Source organism: Passer montanus, unplaced genomic scaffold (genome assembly GCF_014805655.1).
Source record: "Passer montanus isolate IOZ18808 unplaced genomic scaffold, ASM1480565v1 scaffold2, whole genome shotgun sequence".
Classification (NCBI taxonomy): domain Eukaryota; kingdom Metazoa; phylum Chordata; class Aves; order Passeriformes; family Passeridae; genus Passer; species Passer montanus.
In genome coordinates, this window is record NW_024366591.1 from 4,973,438 (window position 1) to 4,994,457 (window position 21,020).

At 38.8% G+C, this 21,020-nt stretch overlaps 1 protein-coding gene across 3 annotated transcripts in view; it reads left to right on the top strand.

Moving 5' to 3' along the window:
• Positions 1 to 11,235, top strand: part of CEP43 (centrosomal protein 43) — a 29,068-nt gene extending 17,833 nt beyond the window's left edge. For 2 of the 3 annotated variants that reach the window (XM_039707219.1, XM_039707218.1), the window contains exons 7-11: positions 755 to 864; positions 1,433 to 1,501; positions 2,167 to 2,206; positions 2,867 to 2,960; positions 3,420 to 11,235. In XM_039707219.1, the coding sequence (XP_039563153.1) occupies positions 755 to 864; positions 1,433 to 1,501; positions 2,167 to 2,206; positions 2,867 to 2,960; positions 3,420 to 3,494 (388 nt within the window). In that variant the 3' untranslated portion in view covers positions 3,495 to 11,235. The remainder of the gene's footprint in view (positions 1 to 754; positions 865 to 1,432; positions 1,502 to 2,166; positions 2,207 to 2,866; positions 2,961 to 3,419) is intronic. The other variant, XM_039707220.1, reaches the window with a different exon arrangement.
• Positions 11,236 to 21,020: the final 9,785 nt, after the last annotated feature.

Below are 21,020 nucleotides of genomic sequence, written 5' to 3' on the forward strand. Positions count from 1 at the left end.
TGAGAGATGATCCAGGCACTTACTATCTCTAGGTCTCTGACCCCTTGTTCAAAATTTTGAAGCACTTTAATAACGTGTAATGTTACACATGATATTTTGGTGATCTGGATATGATGAGTGAGTAAATTATGCCCATTATTAATAGGAATGGAGTCAAAATAGCAAAAAGTTCTGGCAATACTAAATGTGAAAATCTTGGTTTCTTTTAATTTATGTTTATTCATCCTTTATTTGCAAGTTCAAATCCTTTTGAACTAGGTAGCAGCCAAATGGACTTTAACATGTGGTGAGATCTATCTTCCTATAACCAAGAGGTTTCTGTTCTGTGAAATGACTGCTCGTAGAATTAATAGCTTCATCTGATGTAATTTCTTTAAGATGTAAAACAAACTGAAGTACTGATTTATGTCTGAATCTTTTTTCTTTTGGATGCATTTACATGTAGGGATGATGAAAGGTCCCTAGGCATAAATAGTGATGCTGATGAAGGTGCTCTGTCTGTGGGAGAAGATAGGTGGAAGTCTTTGCATGGATGAGAAAGTGGCTTTCTCAGTCAGTGTTGTGGTTGAGACTTGTGCCAGTGAACTGCCTACTCCTTTTAAAGTTGCAGAGTGAATAGACCTTTTCCTTGCTCTTTTTTGCTGTAGTATTGCTGTTTTAGTTTTATGAAAATTTAATAACAGAAAATAAAGTAATGATGCATATTTTACAGCTGTTATTGGAAGTGGAGTACTTATTTATTTGGTTTTTACAGGAAAAGTGAGGCTAATAAAGCAGGAAGTCTATCATCCCTTTCTGATGCACCGGCTCTAAAAAGTGGGTTAAGCTCCCTGACTGGTGCACCTTTGCTAAAGGAGTCTGATAGTAAGTTTTCATAATTTTTTTGTGTTTTGATGATTGTAGAAGTTATTTCTGTACACATTTAGATGGAAAAATGATAGCATATATGGCCCCCTTCTGGTTGTGCTTTACAGTAGTACTTTCTCTAGTGAGTGATGGCATACTGATGGTTTGGATATATTGTGGTACCACTGGGGCATTTTATGCTTTGGAGCATGAAATACTTATCTACATCGCTTTTTTTTTTGTCTGTGTATAAAGGAGTATATAATTCTACTGCTCAGTTTTAAACTGAAATTGGCTTATTCCTTTGTATTATCTTAAATTATTTGTACCAATTCTTTAGTGGTGTTTGCTTTCATCTTGTAAATCCCTGAGAAGTGTGAGATTATTCCTGTTTACTCCTCAAGCTTTTAAATGTTATCAGAGTTCAACTGTGAAAATATAATATGGTATTGCTGTACTATGCTATAAAAGTGCACAAGGTTGATATAAAAGAACAGGTGTTATAAATGGTTAGTTTGTATGTGTAAGTGGGATCTTACTAATGAGTGACAAGTCCAGTTTTTGATAGAAGTGCTTTTGTTTACAGATTTGGATAGAAACTCTGTTTTAAAAGACCTGCGGTTGGTGAATGCAAAGCTGGGATCACTAGAATTAGGCAAGTAACTGCTAAACATTAGGAAGCTCTGATATTTTTCATTGGCCATAACTGAAAAATTCTGGCCTAGCTTCTTAAAGGAATCTGAGAAGCTCAAATACACATATTGAACTTCAGGATTTACTTACAGTATTGTGTTTAACATAGATTGTGAAGCTTAATATGGTTAAAAGCAAGATGTTATCTTAAGAAATCCAGAAAAGTGAAAACCTGGTGTCGTGTGTGTTAATATTTTACACATGGAGCAAAAATTGTATTCATTCTGTGCATACATTTACTAATACCAAGTGATGAATTTTGTTGTTGAGGTTTTTACAAAAAGAGCGGGTTTATATTTTTGGTAAAAGATAGCCTGGTAAGTATTGTTGCTTTTCAGTGGCATATTTAGTGGCCCTCCGCACCTTTGAAAGTTGCCTTTCTTTTGGTACAATATGAAGAAGGTGTGATGGAAGCATTCTCTCAAAATAGAGCTGTCTAGTATTTTAGTATTTAGTATTTTAGTATTTATGTTATGGCAAACATAACGCATCTTCCTAATCAGTGCAAGCAATTTAATCTACTCCCACTTTTGCTGGTCATCAAAACATGTATTTTGATGCATTGGGGGATTTTGTGTTTCCTGAAGAGAAAACTTGTTTGATTAATAGCTTTTAAATCTTATTTAGGAAATGAAGATGATGATGAATATGCTGATGACTTCAACAGGTAAGAGAAGGATGATTCGTCAGTAGGGTAGTATTTATGCAGTATAAGCATATCCACTAGCATATTTGAATTGTTTCGTAACACGGTCACTATCACTGAGATCTGTCAGTATTTCTGACCCCCTTTTAACTTCAGTTTGCTATTTTAATAGATTAATTATCAGTTAAAAAACAACAAAACAACATCTCTTTTTGTATAGGGATAATGAGTTCCTTAAAAACTTACTGCTAGTGTCAGCATGATACTATGTTGGGGGTTTTTTGGAAGGGGTTTGAGGTTTGTTTTTTCTTCCTGAACCATGCATTTAAAAATGTTTTAGCAATTAATGCAGTTAGTCAATAATTATGTTGTATGCTGAGATATTTAATTGTAAAATCAGGTATCATGAGTAGTTGGTAATAAATATTTAACAACCTCATGCTTATGATGTGAAGGTATTGGTGTTGTAAATTGCATGATCGAGGCCTAAGTATTTCTCAGCATTTATTATGGCTTCGTTTAGGTAGAAAGCCTTTAGTTGTTATGAAATTTAAAGTAACTTCACATCTAATTTGCTAGGAAGTGCAATTCCAATCAAATGTCAGGTATAAAGTAAATGTCATACCTAGATGTTTGATAAGGAAGTCTTATTTCTGTGCTTATGGTTTTCTTTCTTTTTAGTACGAGTCATCGCTCGGAAAAAAGTGACATCAGTATCGGTGAAGAAATAGATGAAATTTCTGTGGGAACAGAAGAGTCAAATGCCAGTGATAAAGTATGATTATTTTTAAATTGTTAGTTTTTATATTCTTCTGATCTTGTCTTGACTTTTTTTCCAACCTGCTGTGAAGTAACATGCTGTTACCCTTAGTTCCTAGGTTGTATGTTAAGGTCTATTATTCGTTACATTCTAGTTTTTACACCTAGTATCCTTGCTAAGTTAGGTGCTATATTGATTAACAAAATCACAACAAAACAAAAACCTTGCAACAGTTGTTCAGTAGTACAACTCACTGTGCCTTTCTAGGTGTGTAAAATGTATTTGAACCTTGTTCAGTGTCCAGCATACAAGGGTTTATCCCAGTGTCTCAAGATCTGTCTGGTACCTTGTAAAGGATTGTGTAATCTCGCTGAAAGAGCTTAAGGCCAAAAGGTGTATGAAAGCACATGAAGGAATGCATGACATAATACTGTTTTTGTGATCTCTGAGTTTACAATTTTATTTCTTTTCTAGCTCGAAAGCATCACACAAGACCTTACCATTTCTCAGTTAAGCGACGTTGCAGATTATCTAGAAGATGTGGCATAGAATTGGACAGCAAAAATCTTTCGTTGTGCTGGACTAGAAGACTGCTGTGGACTATTAATTTCAGACAATCACCTTTTGCTGGAATGTCCACTCCCTATTTGTGCCTTGTGTTTTAAAAATACTGTAGGTGAAGAAGATTTTAAAATATTCTGAACAAGAACTAGACTAGATAGTGTGTTCCCATTTGAGTATGATACCAGAATTACTTTCTTCGGTTGATTCAGCCAAACCTTTCACAGAAGGAGGTGGATTTTCCAAGCAGAATGTCCATTGCTGGCAGTGGACATAATAAAAACCAATTGATAAGAGAACATTGAGAAAGCGGCATGTGGCTTTATCGTGAACTTGCACTGTTATTTTAACAGTCAGATTTTTTTTAAAGATAACCAAAGCAAGAACCTTCAACTCACACTTCTTTTAACACAACCATGTCAAGTCAGCATGTAGTCCATATTTATGGTAACTATAGCCACAATACCTAATTACTCCAGACTTACTTGAAACTGCTCTTTTACAGACTCCTCTGAAAGTTGGACTTTACCTTTTTTAAAAGCATGTTAAATTGAGAGTATCTAAACTCTTAAACCTAAATTTAGCTATATTTAGGAGCTAAATTTAGCACTAGTCTTAACCCAGAATATTCTTGTTTAAATATGTTTGTCAAACCATTGATGTTAAGACCTAAGCTGTTTCTATATACGATCATTTCATCAATGTTATCTGTTGTTAAATCATGAAAAGTAATTTTGTAATGATTCACAAATCAGTAACTAAGTCTTATGGGGTAAGTTTTTAACAGTGTGAGATACTTAGTGGAGCTTTTATTTTTGAGGATTCTTCATGTGCTGTAAGATCACTTTTATTCTTGGAAATATTTTAAGTAAAAATGAGCACCAAAAAGTGAAACTACAAAACTTCTGCTTTTCAGATTCTGACTGCTGTACAAAGTTCAATGCAAATATTTAAAAATGCCATACTGAAGACATTATGGACACTAAGTGCTAGCTAAGAGCAAATTCTTGTATTTTCATGATGCTCTTGCAGAACAGGGTCAGTCATGGCAAGGTTGACAGTTCTTCAATGATACTGTTGCAAGTGGCACTGCTGTAATGTGTAGGTCATTCGTAATGGACAAATTTGGACATTTGTAATACTGAAACAAGACTTCAAAATGTGCACTTTCTGAACATTGTGAACACATCTGGATAACAGACATGTAAGTGAATATAAATAATTTTATTTTTAACTTCATTTTCTTTTTTTTGAGGATTTGTAATTTTCTTTTTCAGGAACACTGTTGGCCTGTCATCAGTAGTCACCATAGTGGAAGTAGCATGCTAAACTAAAGCCATTGGTTAAGCATATAAAGATACTACTATCACTAGAAGCTGACTTAAATATTTTTTTGCACTGGTCCAGCAGGCCTGGAGCAGTGCTGGGAAGTTAGGCTTGTATGAATGATTTGAGAGGAGACAGCAAAAGTGTGCCTTTTATTTATGTGCACCCCAAAAATAGCCAGCAAAAAAGCATCAGAGTATTTAGTTATGGTGTTAACGTTTCACTTTGTGCCATATTGTAGCAACTGAACACAGAGGAGAATTTTTTTCACCCCAGGAAGTCAATATGCCATAACTTCAAATAGGAACAATGCTGTAACATATGATATAGCATGTGTAAAAAATTTGTCTGAGGGTAGGGGAACCTGTGCCTCAAGACAATGTATATGGAAAAGTTTGGATTGGACTTTTTTCCATTCTTTTTTCCTTTATTTTTTCTTAAGAATAGTATCAGCATGTCTGAAGGAAATAAAATTTCACATGAACAGTTGCTTTTGGCATGCATTTTTAAGGTGTATGGAATAATTTAGAGGCAGTGTTGTTTGCTTTCTTACATGCCTTGGGAAAACATGATGTTCCATTACCTGTTAGCTGTAGGATATGTGGCAATTTATCATACCAAAAGAAACCAAAAGTTTATTAAAATACTGCTAATTGCATTTGAAGATGTGGCCTTTTCATTAACTAATTATATATTTTAAGTGTTAACATGACTTGTGTTAACAGCTAAGTATTGTTCTTACCTTGGGAATTAGTTGGAGACCTTGCACTTTGGCTCTAATTGAAGGAAATACCAAAAAGTGGTACATCTCCATGCTGTTCCTCCTGTGAACTTTTACTGAATTGTGTATAATAATTCAAATTGTAAAATAAAGCTATTGTGCTGGCTAAATTATCTTTTGAGACTTGTTGAACCAGAAATCTTAACATTTAAATAATTTAAGGAAGCTCTATGGGATTTGAGGGGTTTTTATGAAAAATACTTTTTTTATAGTCCAGTCTTCAATTGAGAATTCTTTTAAGCCCAAAGGATCTTGCAATTCCTGATGATGAATCTGGTTTAGTTGTGACAGAATTATATTACTGGTATCAGCCTAAGTTGTCAGATGGTTTATGATTCAACAAAAGAAAGAAACCCAACAATCTTGATTGGGAAAATTTTGTCTCATTTACCACTGTTAGAGGTATTTGAACATAAGTGACAAGTTAAACTCTCTTGAATGGTTGTTTCACTGTATATTTCAAAACATATTGATTAGTATTTCACATAGGCTTCTCCCAGAAGGACCAATGTAGTTGAGTACCTCACTCAAATGTTAGAATTGACAACCAGAGCCCTGTAATAAAAAGATGGGAACATTTCTGTGAGCAGAGAAGCAAGTGTTGGAGAGGGACACTGGTGACTGCTCTCTGCAGTTCTGTATCAACTAGGTCTGGTTAGAAATACTCTATTTTGTTAAAGGCTCTCTGTAATTTTTTTAATAAATTCCGTGGTTTTTTAGAAGTAAAAACTAGACTGACTGACAGTTTCATAACATTAACATGGCTCTTGTAATAAGACTGGATTATAAAAATGATACCTCTCTTTTAAATTTCTTTTTGCAAAATTGCTACATTCCATCTCTTTTTAAGTTAAATGGGAAACCACAGCACATCTCATAAAATATTTTCTTGTAAGTGATGCTTTCTGCAGATATTATAACATCACTATCAATTTTAGACTGTTTTGACAACATACAGACACTACACCTAGCTCTTGAGACAACTGAAATACCTGATTAGATGATGCTGGTAAAGATGGGGTTTACTAGTTCATTTTCATTTTAGTATAGTCGTTTTCACTGATGAAATACTGTCAACAAAGACCAGCCTTCTCCTCAGGAAGAAAAATTCATCCATGGGTAGAACTTTGTGGCAGATGCATGTTTTTTGGCAGGCCCTTTAGTTTGATATTTTCTTTGTAAGGCAGAGCCAAAAGAAATTCAACTGAATTGCAAGAGGTGCAGTTCTAGTGGGTTTGTAAGTGATGTTACTCATACTGAAGCTAAATCCTCTAAGGCTAGTTGCCAGAATCTCCCAAAGCATTTTTGTAGCCAATTTGTGGACAGATAGCCTGGATAAAAAGCAACTTTGCAGAAAAGAGCCTGGAGGAAGCTTTGAAGAATGAAAGCCTGGAAGTGTGGGTCAGAGTGCAGGCTGAGGGAAGTGGTTACTTCCCCTTCCTTGTGAGGTCACTACCTGCAGTGTTGTGTTTAGCTTGGCTCCCCCAGTACAAGAGTTCTAGGCATGGATTTTTTTTTTCCTGTTATTGCCACAAAATAGAGCCTGGTACAGGATCTTAGAGGATGGTGGTGGGGCTGGGGTATGTGATCCATGAAGAGCTGAGACTGTTCTGCCTCTAGAAGAGAAGGTAAAGATGGGTGGCTAAACTGAACTTCCATGCTTACAGTGGACCAATTGGAAAACAGACCTGTACTCTTCCTACAGGTGCCCAGTAAAAGGACAACAATCTGCAGTGAGAGGAATTCCAGTTGCATACATGAAATAAAATCTAAAGAATCACCATGCAAATGGTCCAGGATTTAGAGCAGATACCCAGAGAGATTGTGAAGTCTCCATCACTGGAAAATTTCTAAACTCAGACTCAGAGCCACCTGCTATATCTTTGAAGTTAGGTCTGCTTTGAGTAGCAGGCTTGACCTCCACCAAACCCTTTCCACTTAGATTATTACATGATTTGAGGGAAACAGACCTCTGTATGGAAAACTGGTTATTACGGGGATAGACAAATCATTTGGCTGCCTCTGTGCATGCAAACCATCCTGTTTGTAGGTAGAAATAGTTTTGCTGCAGTTTATCAGTGCAGGTGTTTACATTCATGCTAACTGTCCCATGGAGAAAGGCCATTTGCAATTACAGTCATTTAACATTGGCACTACTGTAAGGGTTTAAATCTTATGTCCTTGAAGAAATCTTTTAGGAAACATGAACTTGGAACATAATTGAATAGTGTGCTGTGTGAATAACTGCATCTGATCCTTACACTTGGATCTAAGTTTAAAAACAAAGCATAAGGTTTTTAGAAGTTTTTCAGTTTCTTAAGAGCTTTAAGTTTTTTGTTTCAATTGCTCTGTGCAATAGGGAAATCACAATAGACACAAGGTAGTAAAATCAGGTCATTTGTCCTGTTCCCCTGTAAAAGTGTCACATGTGCTTTCATAGCAAGAAACTGCTTCAGGTTTTTTTGTTGTTTTTTTTCTCTGGAATGGAAAATTTTTCACCTTGTGCTCACAACATGGTCTGTTTTGGCTGACAGGTGTCCTTCAGGCCATGCTGCAAGGGAAACTATTGGGAAAAGGCTGGCATGTAGCAGAGCAGTGTTTCCAGATGCATTTTTGGCTTAGGTGATTGTGGCGGACTTGCTTTTAAACTGGTGTTCCCATCATGTTTCAGACATGTAATTCTGGTTTGTGTTAGTTTATGTGATTAAAAGCTCAGCTCCACAAATGGAAAGCAGACCAAAGAGGTAACTTGTGTAGGTGCATCTGCCACTGCTGGGGGCTGCTGTGATCCAGCAGCTCCTCTCCTGAGGTGCAGGCCTGTGAGGCTCAGCACACTGGAGCCACCCACATCAGCAAGCCCTCAGAACCTGCAGACAACAAGCCTCCTGTGCGGGGGGCAGGGGATTAAGGCTCAGTTCTTGTAAGCACAGAGGAGCAAGGACAAGGGGAAGCCTAATACTGAACTGGAGCTCTTGAAGCTGAACTCCCTTTCTATTTCCTGAGCCATGTCAGGAGACATGCCCCCAGGCAAGATCTTGGGTCACCTCATGGGCTTATTGACCTACAGACACATGGGCTGATGGGATGTTGGAGAAGACTATTTGGACCATGCATAAATCCTGTTCTGAGATATTTAGACCCAGAACCAGAAGGGGAGAAAGGGAGGGGTCATGGTTGTTTGGAGGAACAAGCATGGGCAGAGAGAGAAGGGGGCAGTTGTGGGCAAACAGGCTGCTGCACAGCAGTGTGTCTGGCTGTGCCTACCCCTCATAGCACTGTCTGCTCTCCCTGAAAATTCTTTCCAGTCCTTTCTAAATATGAATAAAATACTTAAAACTGCCTTAAGTAGGGCCTGTGGATAAATTTGGGATGAATTTAGACAAACTCTAAAAGCATACATTTCCTTGAAAGCAATGTGATACTTGGCTACGAAGAAACGTTAGACAAAGATTGGGTTTTGCAAAATTATTCTGGCAGCCTTTATAAGAAAAGCACCTTTATGGTGTTAAGTACCTGACATCCTGACTGATATTTTCTTCATCTCCTTTGAACTGCGAAGTAAGAGGTCTGTGCTCTGTTCATTAAAAGGAAATTGATAAAATTGAAAGATAAGTAGTTCAAAGCATTCCAAGCAAGATGAAATTGCAAAATGTATTCCAATTCCAAAGCCAAGATGAAATTGCAAAATGTAGGTTCTGGGTTTCAGAGACTAAAGCAATCCTGAAGGTGAGAATTACGTACACTTAAACTTCATAATTTAACATGTATTCATGGGAGAAATATGAAATTTAAAGTAATTCTTAGGGAATAAATTGTAGATTTAAGTAATAGGCTCTGTCATTAAAAAGCAACACAAACATACACCAGCTATTGTTAACTGTAGCAGTGCAAAACTGGTGTTTGTCAGTTACACTCACTCAGTAGACTAATGTTAATTAAGCCCTAGTGAAATTTGAAATTAGACATCATAACAGAAATTATTGACTGTACAAGAAGGTTTGAATTTTGAGCAGGTTTTGGCAGTGCAGGTCTCTTTAAAGTGTGGTCACAGATTTGGGGAGGTACTGATGATCTCAGAGAAGAAGTGGACAAATTCTCATGGTCTTCTTCCATGAAAGATAAATTAAAATTAATTAATACTGTCATGAGTTTCTGGTTTCAATGAATGTGTGCTAATTTGATGGCACTTGATTTGAAGGAGCTGGAAGTGCCAGTCAAACAAATGCATTGGGATAATAAGCGTAATCCAGCCTGGAAGAGAGATTAGGATACACTAGTGTGATGTTAATGCATAGGAGCTCTTCTGCACTGATTTCTTGCATGTGTGCTTTTGCACTAAATATCAAAATGTATTAAGAAAAACTGTGGAAAAATTAAAAGGAACCCAGAGAGGCACAAAAATATATGCAGAAACCAGTGCCAAGTACCACTTTGAAAGTAGCCGAGTCAATCAAGCTTGTACAAAGATGATTAAATCAAGCACATGCACATGCATTGAGACTAACCCAAAGAACAATGACGCTGAGAAGGCAATGGGTGGTAGCAGAGAGCAAGTTATGTAAAACTGACACAGTAAGAGTGCTGGCAGCCACACAAGAGCTGTGGTTTGGTGCAGGAAACTCCCTTTGCACTGACAAGGGATGATTGAGGCTGTGCTCCCTTCCCTGGGGCATGTGGATGTGTTCTTGATGGTGAAGCAGATACCAAGCTGAGCAGTTTAGAGCAGGGAGAAGCAGGTGCAAGGATTGAGTTTAAAAATCTGAAGAAATAACTGCATCATATTAGAGATTAACCATGAGGAGCACTCTGGTTTTGAACCAAGAGGTCATAATCCCATTTGTAAACAAAAATTCAGAAGGTGGACATTAGTTTTGGCTGTGGTCTGGTGTTATTGGGAATGAGCTAGAAAATTGGGAAAAGCTGAGAAGATGCGTGGCTGTAGCAGCTCATATAGACTACATGATCTCACAGCTCTGCCCCACAGTTTTTTGTCACAGAAATGCCTCATAATGCTACTGCTCTAGCAGTACAAGCCATGTAAAGAGCCTGTGAAACGCATTTTTCGGGGCAGTGACTCTCCTGTCTTGCATTCATGGTGGGAGCAGAGCCACCGAGGTTCTCTTCTTGTGGCACAGCCCGTTCCCCACCACGGCCCCACCCCACCTGGGGCTTCAGCTCGAGTGCGATTCACAGAAGTGCCCAAGGGAGGAGGCTGTTCATCTCTTTCTATGTCTTCCTTTGCTGAAGAGCAGCTCTTAAGGTCTGGTTCAGGCTTAGAGCCATGTGGAAGCTAAAAAGCATGTGAGTTAGAGAGCAGTGCAGCCCATTCAAGACTCAGTCTGGACCCGGCATTGACCATTCCCACTCCTTCAGACTTTGAAGCAAAGGGTTGGGTCTGTGCAGTACAGCTACAGACCTCAAAGAAAAATGGGGTCACAAATGTAGGCCAATTGCCCATGCTTCACGGAACAGGAAATCTTGCAGAACAGCCTTTTTCTTTTACTCATCTCTCAATGTAGTTAGAATTTTTTTAAAATGTATGCATCCTGACTCGTGCTGTTGTATAATGAAAAGGTCTGTTCGTAATGGGAAGCAAACTGAACACTGTCCAGTTTTGTGGTCTTTGACAATAAATAGCATCCATACATTTTCTTGTCACTACTGGTTTTTTATATAGATTACCTGTTTTTTATGTGTGTGTGTGTGTGTGTGGTAGAGTCAACTTCTGCTAATGAGTCATTTTATATTTACTTGATCCTCTTGTCCTTGACGGGTTAGGGAGGGGAATTGAAACAAACTTTTAACAGGAAAGAACATAAAATAGATAATTCAAATCAATCAAACCTAATTTCTTGGAATTTATTTTCTCCCTCCTTGGTTCCAACAGTATAGGAGAGAAGTTGAGCTGTGACAAGCTAATCATATAGCTAAATAGATCACAGAGCTACATAGATTTGTTGCTTGAGAATTGCTGCCCTTTTCTCCCCTGGTTTTTGTTCTTAACGTGAGGGTTTAATCTAAAACCACAGCAGTCTCTTGTTAGCTACCAGCCTGGGGCACACAGTTACTTGGAATGATTGTTAGTGACCTGCGTGCTTTATTTTTAGTAAATATGATATTTAAGAGAATTTAAAGTTCCATCTCAAGATGTGGCAGTGCAGAAAAGTCTCAGGGATATAGAATTTCCCAACGCTTTGGGGAAGACAGAATTTTTGCCACTTTGCCACAGGTATTGGCCACCAATGCAAGGTGCTGAGAGGACGGTCCCCACTGACCATTTGTCTGGAAAGAGGCAGTGTCTTCTCTATGCACAAGGTTGCACTGGGAAGTGGAATTTAATATTATGTTAAACCTACTGAAGTGAATAAACGTAGGGATGCTGATGTGTCCTATGGACCTCTAGCTGCAGAAAAGTGCATATATAGATAAAACTGCACAAGCACAAATTTGATCTAGTCTCAGGCACAGAAAGGATTAAGGACAGTTGAGGATCTTCTGCTGTATATTTGGGGTTGGAACGGGCAGTGGTGAGGCAGTGTGGGACCAGTACTAAAGTCCTGGTAGAGCATGGTGCGGCACTCTCCAGCTCTGTAATGCAGAACATTCCTCACTTCCAGATTTGCACTGTGGTCGTGAAGCCTGTCAAACTGGGAACTGTGCCACTCTAAGCACAGCACAGGTAACCACAAGATGGTTACTTAAAAAATCCTGTGACTGATTGGGGTGTGAGGAGATGGCAACACTGTTGCTTGGAAGGAAACAAAACCTACTCTGGTGTTGATCTGAGCTGTTAGAGCAAGTCAGAGGGGAGAAAGAGACAACAGGCTCTCAATGTGAGTAAAGAAAATTCAACACAGTTCTGCATGTTGGGAGGGAGCCCCACTAATATATTTGCTGGTCTTCCAGGGACCTGGAAGAAAACTCCTGGATTGCCTTCAAATCAAGAAGATTTGGTGTTCCCCTTAGGAACACTGTATAGCTCCTGAACAGCTCGACAATGGAGGCTGCAATTTTGGTGGTGCATTAAAGCTGCTGTGTAGTGAGAAGAGATTCTGGAACCAGGCAGACTGAGAGGCTGAACTTTCAGGAGGGGCTGTGAGGCAGAATTGGGCATGCCAGAAATGTGCTTAAGTATCTTTGTGCAGGGGCTGTGCTTCAGTCTGATGTTCAGAGAATTGGTGTGGTATAGGGACAGAAGATCTCCTTCTTGGGAAAGCAGGCTGGCAATGGACCCATGAAAAAGCTGCTGTTGAGAGAGACTTCAAAGTCTCGCTGTGAATTGGATGCTACTGTACTCTAACACAGACTGAAAACCACCTTGGGCCTTGCAGAATTGCAGAAAGAGAGAAGATGAAAGGCTTTTAGAGTAGGATGTTGTCACTTCAGATATAAGCAGATAAAGTTGTAAGCAATCAGAAATCTCTGTATGTATAACTATTAAAATACACAAGTCTAATATTTTCCAATTATTCTGGTATTTTCTAATTATTAGAATAATAAGATTTTAACTTCATTAAAAATTCTCTTAAGCCCTCTGCAAAAAAAAGCACCCTTAGTTCATAGGTTATAGAAAATGGAACTCTAGCAGTTTCTTTCTTCTTTATTCAAACAGCAGCTTTTTAATTAACTTCTTTTCTTTTAAAAAGAAAACCTTGTGCTACCTTCAGTAAGGAGGCATCTACCCCAGCAGAAGCTCAAAATTAACTTTTAACCATGAAACTTCTGTTGCTTTTAAAAATGTTTCAGTCTAATATTGTCTTGCCTTTAACAGTCTTTGTTGCACTCAGCAGTGATGGAAAAGGAAAATTAATGTAAAGTTATTTCTAAATCATAAAAAAGCTTCAGGGAGAGCTACAAAGCACTGACTCTTTCCACCCACCTCTTGTCTCACACTGGACCAGTGTCACATTCACCCTCCATTCCACTTAACCAGACAAAGTGGCTGCATTTGAGAGCTTCATTTTGTGCTCAAGGCCTTCTCTCCAGCTACTGGCATGGCCTCTCTCTCACCCTCTTGCACTCTTACCAGCCTCTTACATAAGAAATGTCTACCTGAGTACTGAAACTTTGCAACTGGTTCAGATAATCAAGAAATTACAAATTACTGTTGCAATACCATCTCTTAACAAGAATTTGGGGTTTGAGTCATTAATCCTGCTATTGCTTCCACTTCTGTCGGGCTGAGGTAACTTCAGAATTCTGAGGTGTCACTCATGGTTATCAGGCAGTAGCATCTGAACCCCAGAGGACACAAATCTAGTAATTACAGGGTAGCTTCTTTCATAGTTTCTCTTCAGTAGTACAATTCAGTGAGGCATCACAGTGCAAGCATTTTTGTTGCATTTGTTTGTATCAGATTCTTTAAGACACCCCAAAATTATCACTCAAGGATATCCAGAAACCTTCTGACTGAGCTCAACAAGTAGGAATCCATTGTTTTCTCTGACACAGCTGAGGCATAAGGTGCTCATCTCATAAAATCACTGGGAAAAGTGTAGCAAAATTCCCATATTGGTAAAAGCTCCTTGCCTGTTTTAGCCCCACTGAAGTATTAACGGGAAGGATCCTTTGATAAGGACACAAGTCAGCCTAAACCAGAGGTGGTGTGGATCAGGTTGGTCAGACAGGCCTGGAAGCATTTGAAGTAGAAGAAACACCTCTGGTCCTGCTGTCTACATTTGCTGTGGCATGACATCTTTCTCTTTTCCAGCCATGAAGGCTGAAACCCTGATGACAGAGAAGCAGATTTTTTGTCCATCTTCACAAAAGACAGTAAGTAAAATTTGCATCATGTAACACTTGTATAGGCCAAAAAGGAAAAAGGAAAATAACCCCCTGGATGCATCCTGGCTGACAGTAGGCTGCTGTGTTAATTTGGAGGAACACACCCACTGTGGAGCTGGGTGATGAACATATCTTCAGATATGTTTATCATATTATGATGAACATATCATATAGTGAATATAATACTCACTGCCTGGTTTGGCAGTGAATGCCAGTCTTGATGCCAGAGTATTATTTTTCAGTTGGTCTTCCTGAAGGATGGGCTGCTCTGTGTCATCTACAGCAGGGTGACCTAGGCATGACTGGCACACCTGACACATCATATCCTGCCAGGAAGACATAATTTTCTCTCTCACACAATCTGTGTGAGAATTAGGGGACCCTTTCCAGACTTTATATGTCACTGTGGGTTAGTGTGAACAAACTTCACCCACGTGGGTGAGACCTTGCCTCTTGGTTGCATACGGGAGTGACAATTCTCACCAAGAACTCTTGTTCCACAAGCACAGGGAGCAAGTTAAGCAAGACCCAACCATATTTAGGATCAAGGTCTGAGGTCCTCTTGTTGGTTTTTGGCTGATCCCAGAAAGAGTTGGTTTGCTAAACAGGGGGGAAATTCCTCACTTTAAAATCCCCAAACAACAAACCAACAAAACACAGTATAAAACAGCAAAGAAAGATAATGATCACTTTTCTTTTTCTGTTGTTTTGCCAAACTAAGACAGAAACCAGGAATGAAAGGCAGGTGCCAGAGGCCAGGAGAAAGTGTCTGTGGTAGCTGATATGTTGGCCCATCTGCTGTTTTAAACCAGACTGAAAAACACCTTTGAGATTAGCCATGCATTTAGAAGTAGGCAGTGATCTAAACACCTCACTAGTGTGAGGCCTTCCCTGGCTCAAGAGGGGCTGAAGAGTCAGTGCTGCAGTGTTAAATGCAGTGCAGTGGTTAGCTGTGGGTGTGTTGACCCTGTGCATTCACACTAATGCTGAGAAATCAAGGAACAGATCACAATCCTCATGTAACCAACACTGCTTTGAGGAGCCGATTACCTTTCTGGATTCCGGTTTTGTATATTTGATACTAAGGTTGTCTGGCAAATGGTTCTTGTGGTGTGTGCTTTGAGAGTCAAGACGCTTAGTCCTGGCACTCTGGATTGAACAGGGAGCAGGTATGCTTGAGACAAATGGACAAAAGGTGCAGAGGAGCAGCACCTTTGCCCCTACAGCTGGTAGCAGGTAGAAGGAAATCACTACCTGAGCCAGGTCTCACTTCAACATTTCAGATCGCAATGGTTAGAGGTGTTTCGGAAGAAACTGAGTTTGGAAATAGCAAAAGGAATATTGTGCTTGTGAAGTAATGAAAGAACAAGAATGCTGTCCCAAATATTGCCAGCTGAGTTGTGATCCTCGCTCCAAACACAGACTGGTGAGGTCAGTTGAAAATGGACAGAAAGAATATTTTGGGGGCAAGAGAAAGAAACATATCTGTCAGATGGTTATCTTTGTAGGATGAAGCAGATAGAGCCAAGAGTTTGTGTAGGACCACAGGGAACATCAATGGGGATCCAGCATCAACAGATTCTCATGAGGGTGTCCCAGTTAGCATTTAGGTGGTGCTTTCTGGAACAGGCACTAAAGCCTCAGAGTAGTGAGAGCCCACTGGGGATGAGTGGTATACCAGTGTAAATTTAGATGCCTGCCAAGCCTTTCTAACAAACTGGAAGATGAAGTGAAGCAGGACGTGGTTAATACCAATTCACTTTTCAAAATCTCAGCAGTAGAGGCAACAAAAACATCCAGGGAATAAAGGACTGTGGGTTGCCAGCTTTCTCCAGTGTGTCCTCACAAATGCATATACCTTTCCCCCTCAATAAAGAACATGTTTGTGCCACACAGCACAATCACATAATTCTAAAATCATGGAACAATTTGGTTTGGAAGAGGCCTTCAAAGGTCATCTAGTCCAATCCCCCTGCAACAAGCAGGGACAATGCCATGAAGAGATGAGCAAGGTGCCTGGGCAGTCATCAAAAATAATCTAACTTGGAGAAAGATGAATAGATCCTTTGAGGGCTATACTGCTTCTGCCACCTGAAATATCTGGCATAGCTCTAGCTCTGCACCAGGTAAAGAAGATACACTGAGAGACCTGTTAAAAAGTTTTGCTGCAGATGAAGAAATTCCCTTGACAAGGCTAGGGGCCATAAATAAGATTCTAGTTTTCTAGGTTATATTGGGTTTGTGTGGCAATGTTTTGGTGGAGGTGGTGGGGGATGCTACAGCTTCCCATGTCCAACAGACCCAATGCCAGACACTCCAAGACAGATGCATTGCTGGTCAAGGTCAAGTCTATCAGTGATGGTGGCAGAGCCTCTGGGATAACATATTTAAGAAGTAGAGGGGTGGGGGCAATACTTCACAAGAGCAATGGCAGATAAAGAAGAGAAGAGTAAGAATATAGGAGAGGATATAACAGCTCTAGAGATGCCCAGGTGAAGCAATCAGTGAGTGATCTCTCCCTGCCCTTATCTCATGAGCCTTTTATTACATTTTCACTCCCATGTCCATTTGAGGAGGGGAGTGATAGAAATGCTTTGATGGGCACCTGGCATCCAGCCAGGGTCAGGCCACCAACCAGCACGGAGGTTCAAATCAGTGCCAGAATGCCTACAGAACTGACCTGTCCCTTTGTGCTCCTGGTGTCACAAGGACAGTTCTACCTGAGTAACTGGGCTAACTGTTCTTCACTCTCCAGGCTGTTGCCCAATAGTATAATTTCAGTAGATTTAGCTGTGCTGCTTGATTCTCTAACATACCTGTCCCACAGCATTAGCAAGTTCCTGTCTTTGTGGAAGCTAGATTATATTATATTGTTTTATATATTGTTTTATTGTATATTGTATTTTTAATATAATAATATATAATAGATTGTATTTATAATACATAATTATATAATACAGTCTATAATTATTATATAGTATATATTATATAATATAGTATAGTAACATAGTAGAATATATAATATAGTGTATTTATAATATATTGTATTTATTTTATATATTGTTATTATATTTATTATTATATTTATTATATTGTTGGGAAACAAACCCATCATCCCTCAGGAATGGATATAAGCACATGCTTGCATTCTCTCTGTGTAACACAAAATTAATCACCTGCAGTTGCCAATTTGTTGTTCCTGGGAAGAAACATTCAGTAATATGCCTCCCATTACTTCTTTGGTTTCTTTTTTTTAACTTTTTCTTTTACCACCTCTAAAATCAAAGTGGAAAAATCAATGTTATCAAAGCCCTAACCACCAGTGATTTCATGCATACTAGAGATCAAATGATAAGAGCAGCTTCCCACTCTTAGAAGGGAAGTGAAAGGTTATCTATCTGCTGCAATATGAATTTAGACAGATGGGTTAGCTGAGCACAACAGAGGATCCTGTGTCAGCAAGTATTTTCCCTGTCATCTGCCTGGCACAATACAGTGCATTTCCTTTCCCTCCTAATTCACACAGAAATAAATAGTTATGTTCAATGCTCTAAAGGAATCACAGTGCAACTCTTCTGCTGTGAAAGTTAAGTGCTTGAAACATTTAAAACTTGTTAAAAGCAAAATTATTTAAACGTGTTTGATTGTCTCACTGATTAGTATCTGACCACAGAGAGGATAGTGATTAGGACACAACTTCCTTCCTATACCAGCCTGCACAAATGGCATCTCAGCAGTGACTGTATGGGAGCGGAAATTCCTCCTGTCCAGAAGACCTGGAAGGAGATTTTCCTCCTTGCAGAGCAATTTCTTGCGGCAGTTTCTCTCTGGGTAGACTCAGATCATTGGTGTGGTTAGTGGAATAGATGTAAAATGAGGGAGTCATTGTCTCATTGAAGTGGCCAGGCAGTACTTCTAGTTTGTCTTTGCAATCAGCAAAATCACAGCTCACGTGCTGAAAGGCACGTGCTGTAACTTGGTCCACACAGGAGGAAAGAAATCATCTCTGATCTATATCCAGCCAAGAGAGGGACTGCATATTGTGCAGACACAGATTCAAATTTCATTCTTCCATTTCATCATCTGTGGCTTTAGGTGTGACCTGGGATCACAGATGCCTTTAAACTTCCATACCACACATGCAGTTGCAGCATTAGGTATATAAACAACTTTTAATCTATTTTTAGCTCTTACTCAGGCTGTGAAGCCCACTGCTGGAGAGATGGGATCGGGGCATTCCATGGTGTGGGTCTCTTGTAAAAAAGAGACATATGAAGAAAGTACAAGTCTAAAATGAAATCAGGTCACTGAATTCAATACATTCACATTAAAATGTAACTGCTTAGGAGTACAGAGTGATGACAGGCTCTGAGATACTGCTTTGGTAATTATTTCAATGAGACATTAAACAGAGAGTGAATGACTGAGTGAAACAATAAAAAAATGTTACCATAATGGGTATGATCTGACTAGAGGATCAAAAATACAGGAATTATGTCAGCAACTGCATACTTAGCTCTGCTTTTATCTTTGTGTGCAACATTTCTGACATGGAAATTCACTTGTCCTCTACAGCCTAATGTAAATACTGGCAGAACTTTGTAAACAATACAGCAGATTTTCTTTCAGTAGACCATTGAGTTCAGAAACCAGTTATTTGGAAATATTATGTAATATTCTGTCTTTTTTAAGGTGATATACTTAATTTTTAAAAAAATTACATCCACTTTATCAAGAATGTGATCTTAAGCACTTAAATAAGGGACTGTGACTTGCATTGCACATTCTTTGTTGGGATTTCAGGAATAAACATATATTTTCTGGTCTATAAAATAATTTCTTTTGGGTTGAAAAGGTAAAAAAGTGAGATTACAAGTGCCTGGCAGCTTCACTCAACAGGCCCTTGGCAGTACAAGGGTTGTGTTATTGTGTTCATCACTGTTAGGGTTCATTACTTCTGCCATAACCTGGGGAGATTCTTCTACCAGAAATGGTTCTTAAACCTTTTTAAGATATGCAGTCAAAAGGGAATAGCAAAAAAGAGACCAAATACAGCATAATCTGGAAAAAACTTTTTCTTAAAGTAAAAACCTTATTATTTCAATAAACCAGATTTTTCCTTCAGAATGCCTTTAGCTATCCCAGAAATATTCTGATGAAAAACTGAAGTGTGTTAAAGGAAAAGCCTTGGAAAAGCTGGTCTTATCTCTCATGGGTGTTCGTGTTCCTCATGATTTCTATTCCTTTTTCTGTCTAAACTTCTGTGAGATCTTAGATCATGGAATGACATTACTCACTGCCTGCTTTCTCTGTCCAAAGTTGGGAAACCTAGCCTGACTGATAAGCTGAGACTACAAAAGAGGATAAAAACATAAACCAGCATATGATAAGTCAGATGTGCATCTTGGTGCATTTTACAAACTAGCATTTTTAAATTTTAAATTGAAAAGTTTTATTTTACAACTTTGATTTATCAACATTTTCTCCAATAGAATAAAATCTGTTTAACCAGCTTCTCTGAAGTCAGTGATTATCAACAGGAGGATGCATTTATTGCTTTTCATGATTTTCTTTCTGGAACTCAGGCTCGCTATGAGCTCAGCTGGTTCTAAGAAGTGATGCTGCAGTGAAGCAGAGGAGTGCTCTGAGAATGACTGTGCTCCTCCTTCAGAAATTCCATGTTTAGTCTGACAAGAAATCACATCTTACCATGACTAGTAAACTCTTTCCCATCAGATTTTTTTTTCAGCCTGACTTCATTTTCAAGACAAATATCGAGTGCATTGGTGGAAGAAAAGTGATGGATTGTGATACCTGACACATGCAGTCATACCCTGGGCTGGAGGTGAGCCCTAAGGGCTGACTGTGCAAGCTCCTTCCCAAGTGCTCTGTTTACAATGCTACCCATTTAATCCCTGAACCCTAGTTGCTCCAGTGAAAAAAAAACAAACCCTGTAGAAGGCCGTTAGGATGGCTCTGTCTTCCCTGACTAGCTTGACAGAGGTGACCAAGTGATAAAAATATTGGTGGATGCTGGTCAGTGCAAGATGTATATCAGTCACTGATGCCTCATAGTGTGAGAGGAGGGCTGCATCTGGCAAGGGGGATAATGGGAGCAGATGGGAGTGAGGTAGAAGGGGAACAAAAATGATCAAAGGGGAAGGAAGTGAGGGGAATTACAAAATGTAATGCTGAAGAGAAATTATAAAGACAACAAGAGATAGGAGTAAGAGAAATCTAGAAAAGCCGAACAAAGAAAGAGGAAGAAACAGGGAGAACAAAAAACTAAATGCAGAAATACCAAAACCAGCAAAAATGTTTGACAAGAAGTGAAAAACTAGATGAAAACAAAAGAAGGAAATTTGCATAGAATTAATGCCGAAAAAATATATATTGACAATGTAGGATGATCATTATTAAATTAGAAAAATTAAATATGTAACATAAACAACTTGAATGCAAATACATAATTTACATTTTATAGTCCAAAAGAATAATGAAGAGACTAGAACTTCAGCTGATGGCTAGGTTTTTTAATTAGATTAGACTGATCTAAATTTAACTGAAAGAACATGATATCAGGTTGGAAGAGCATGGGTGTGCATGCTGCCTTTCTTTTAGAA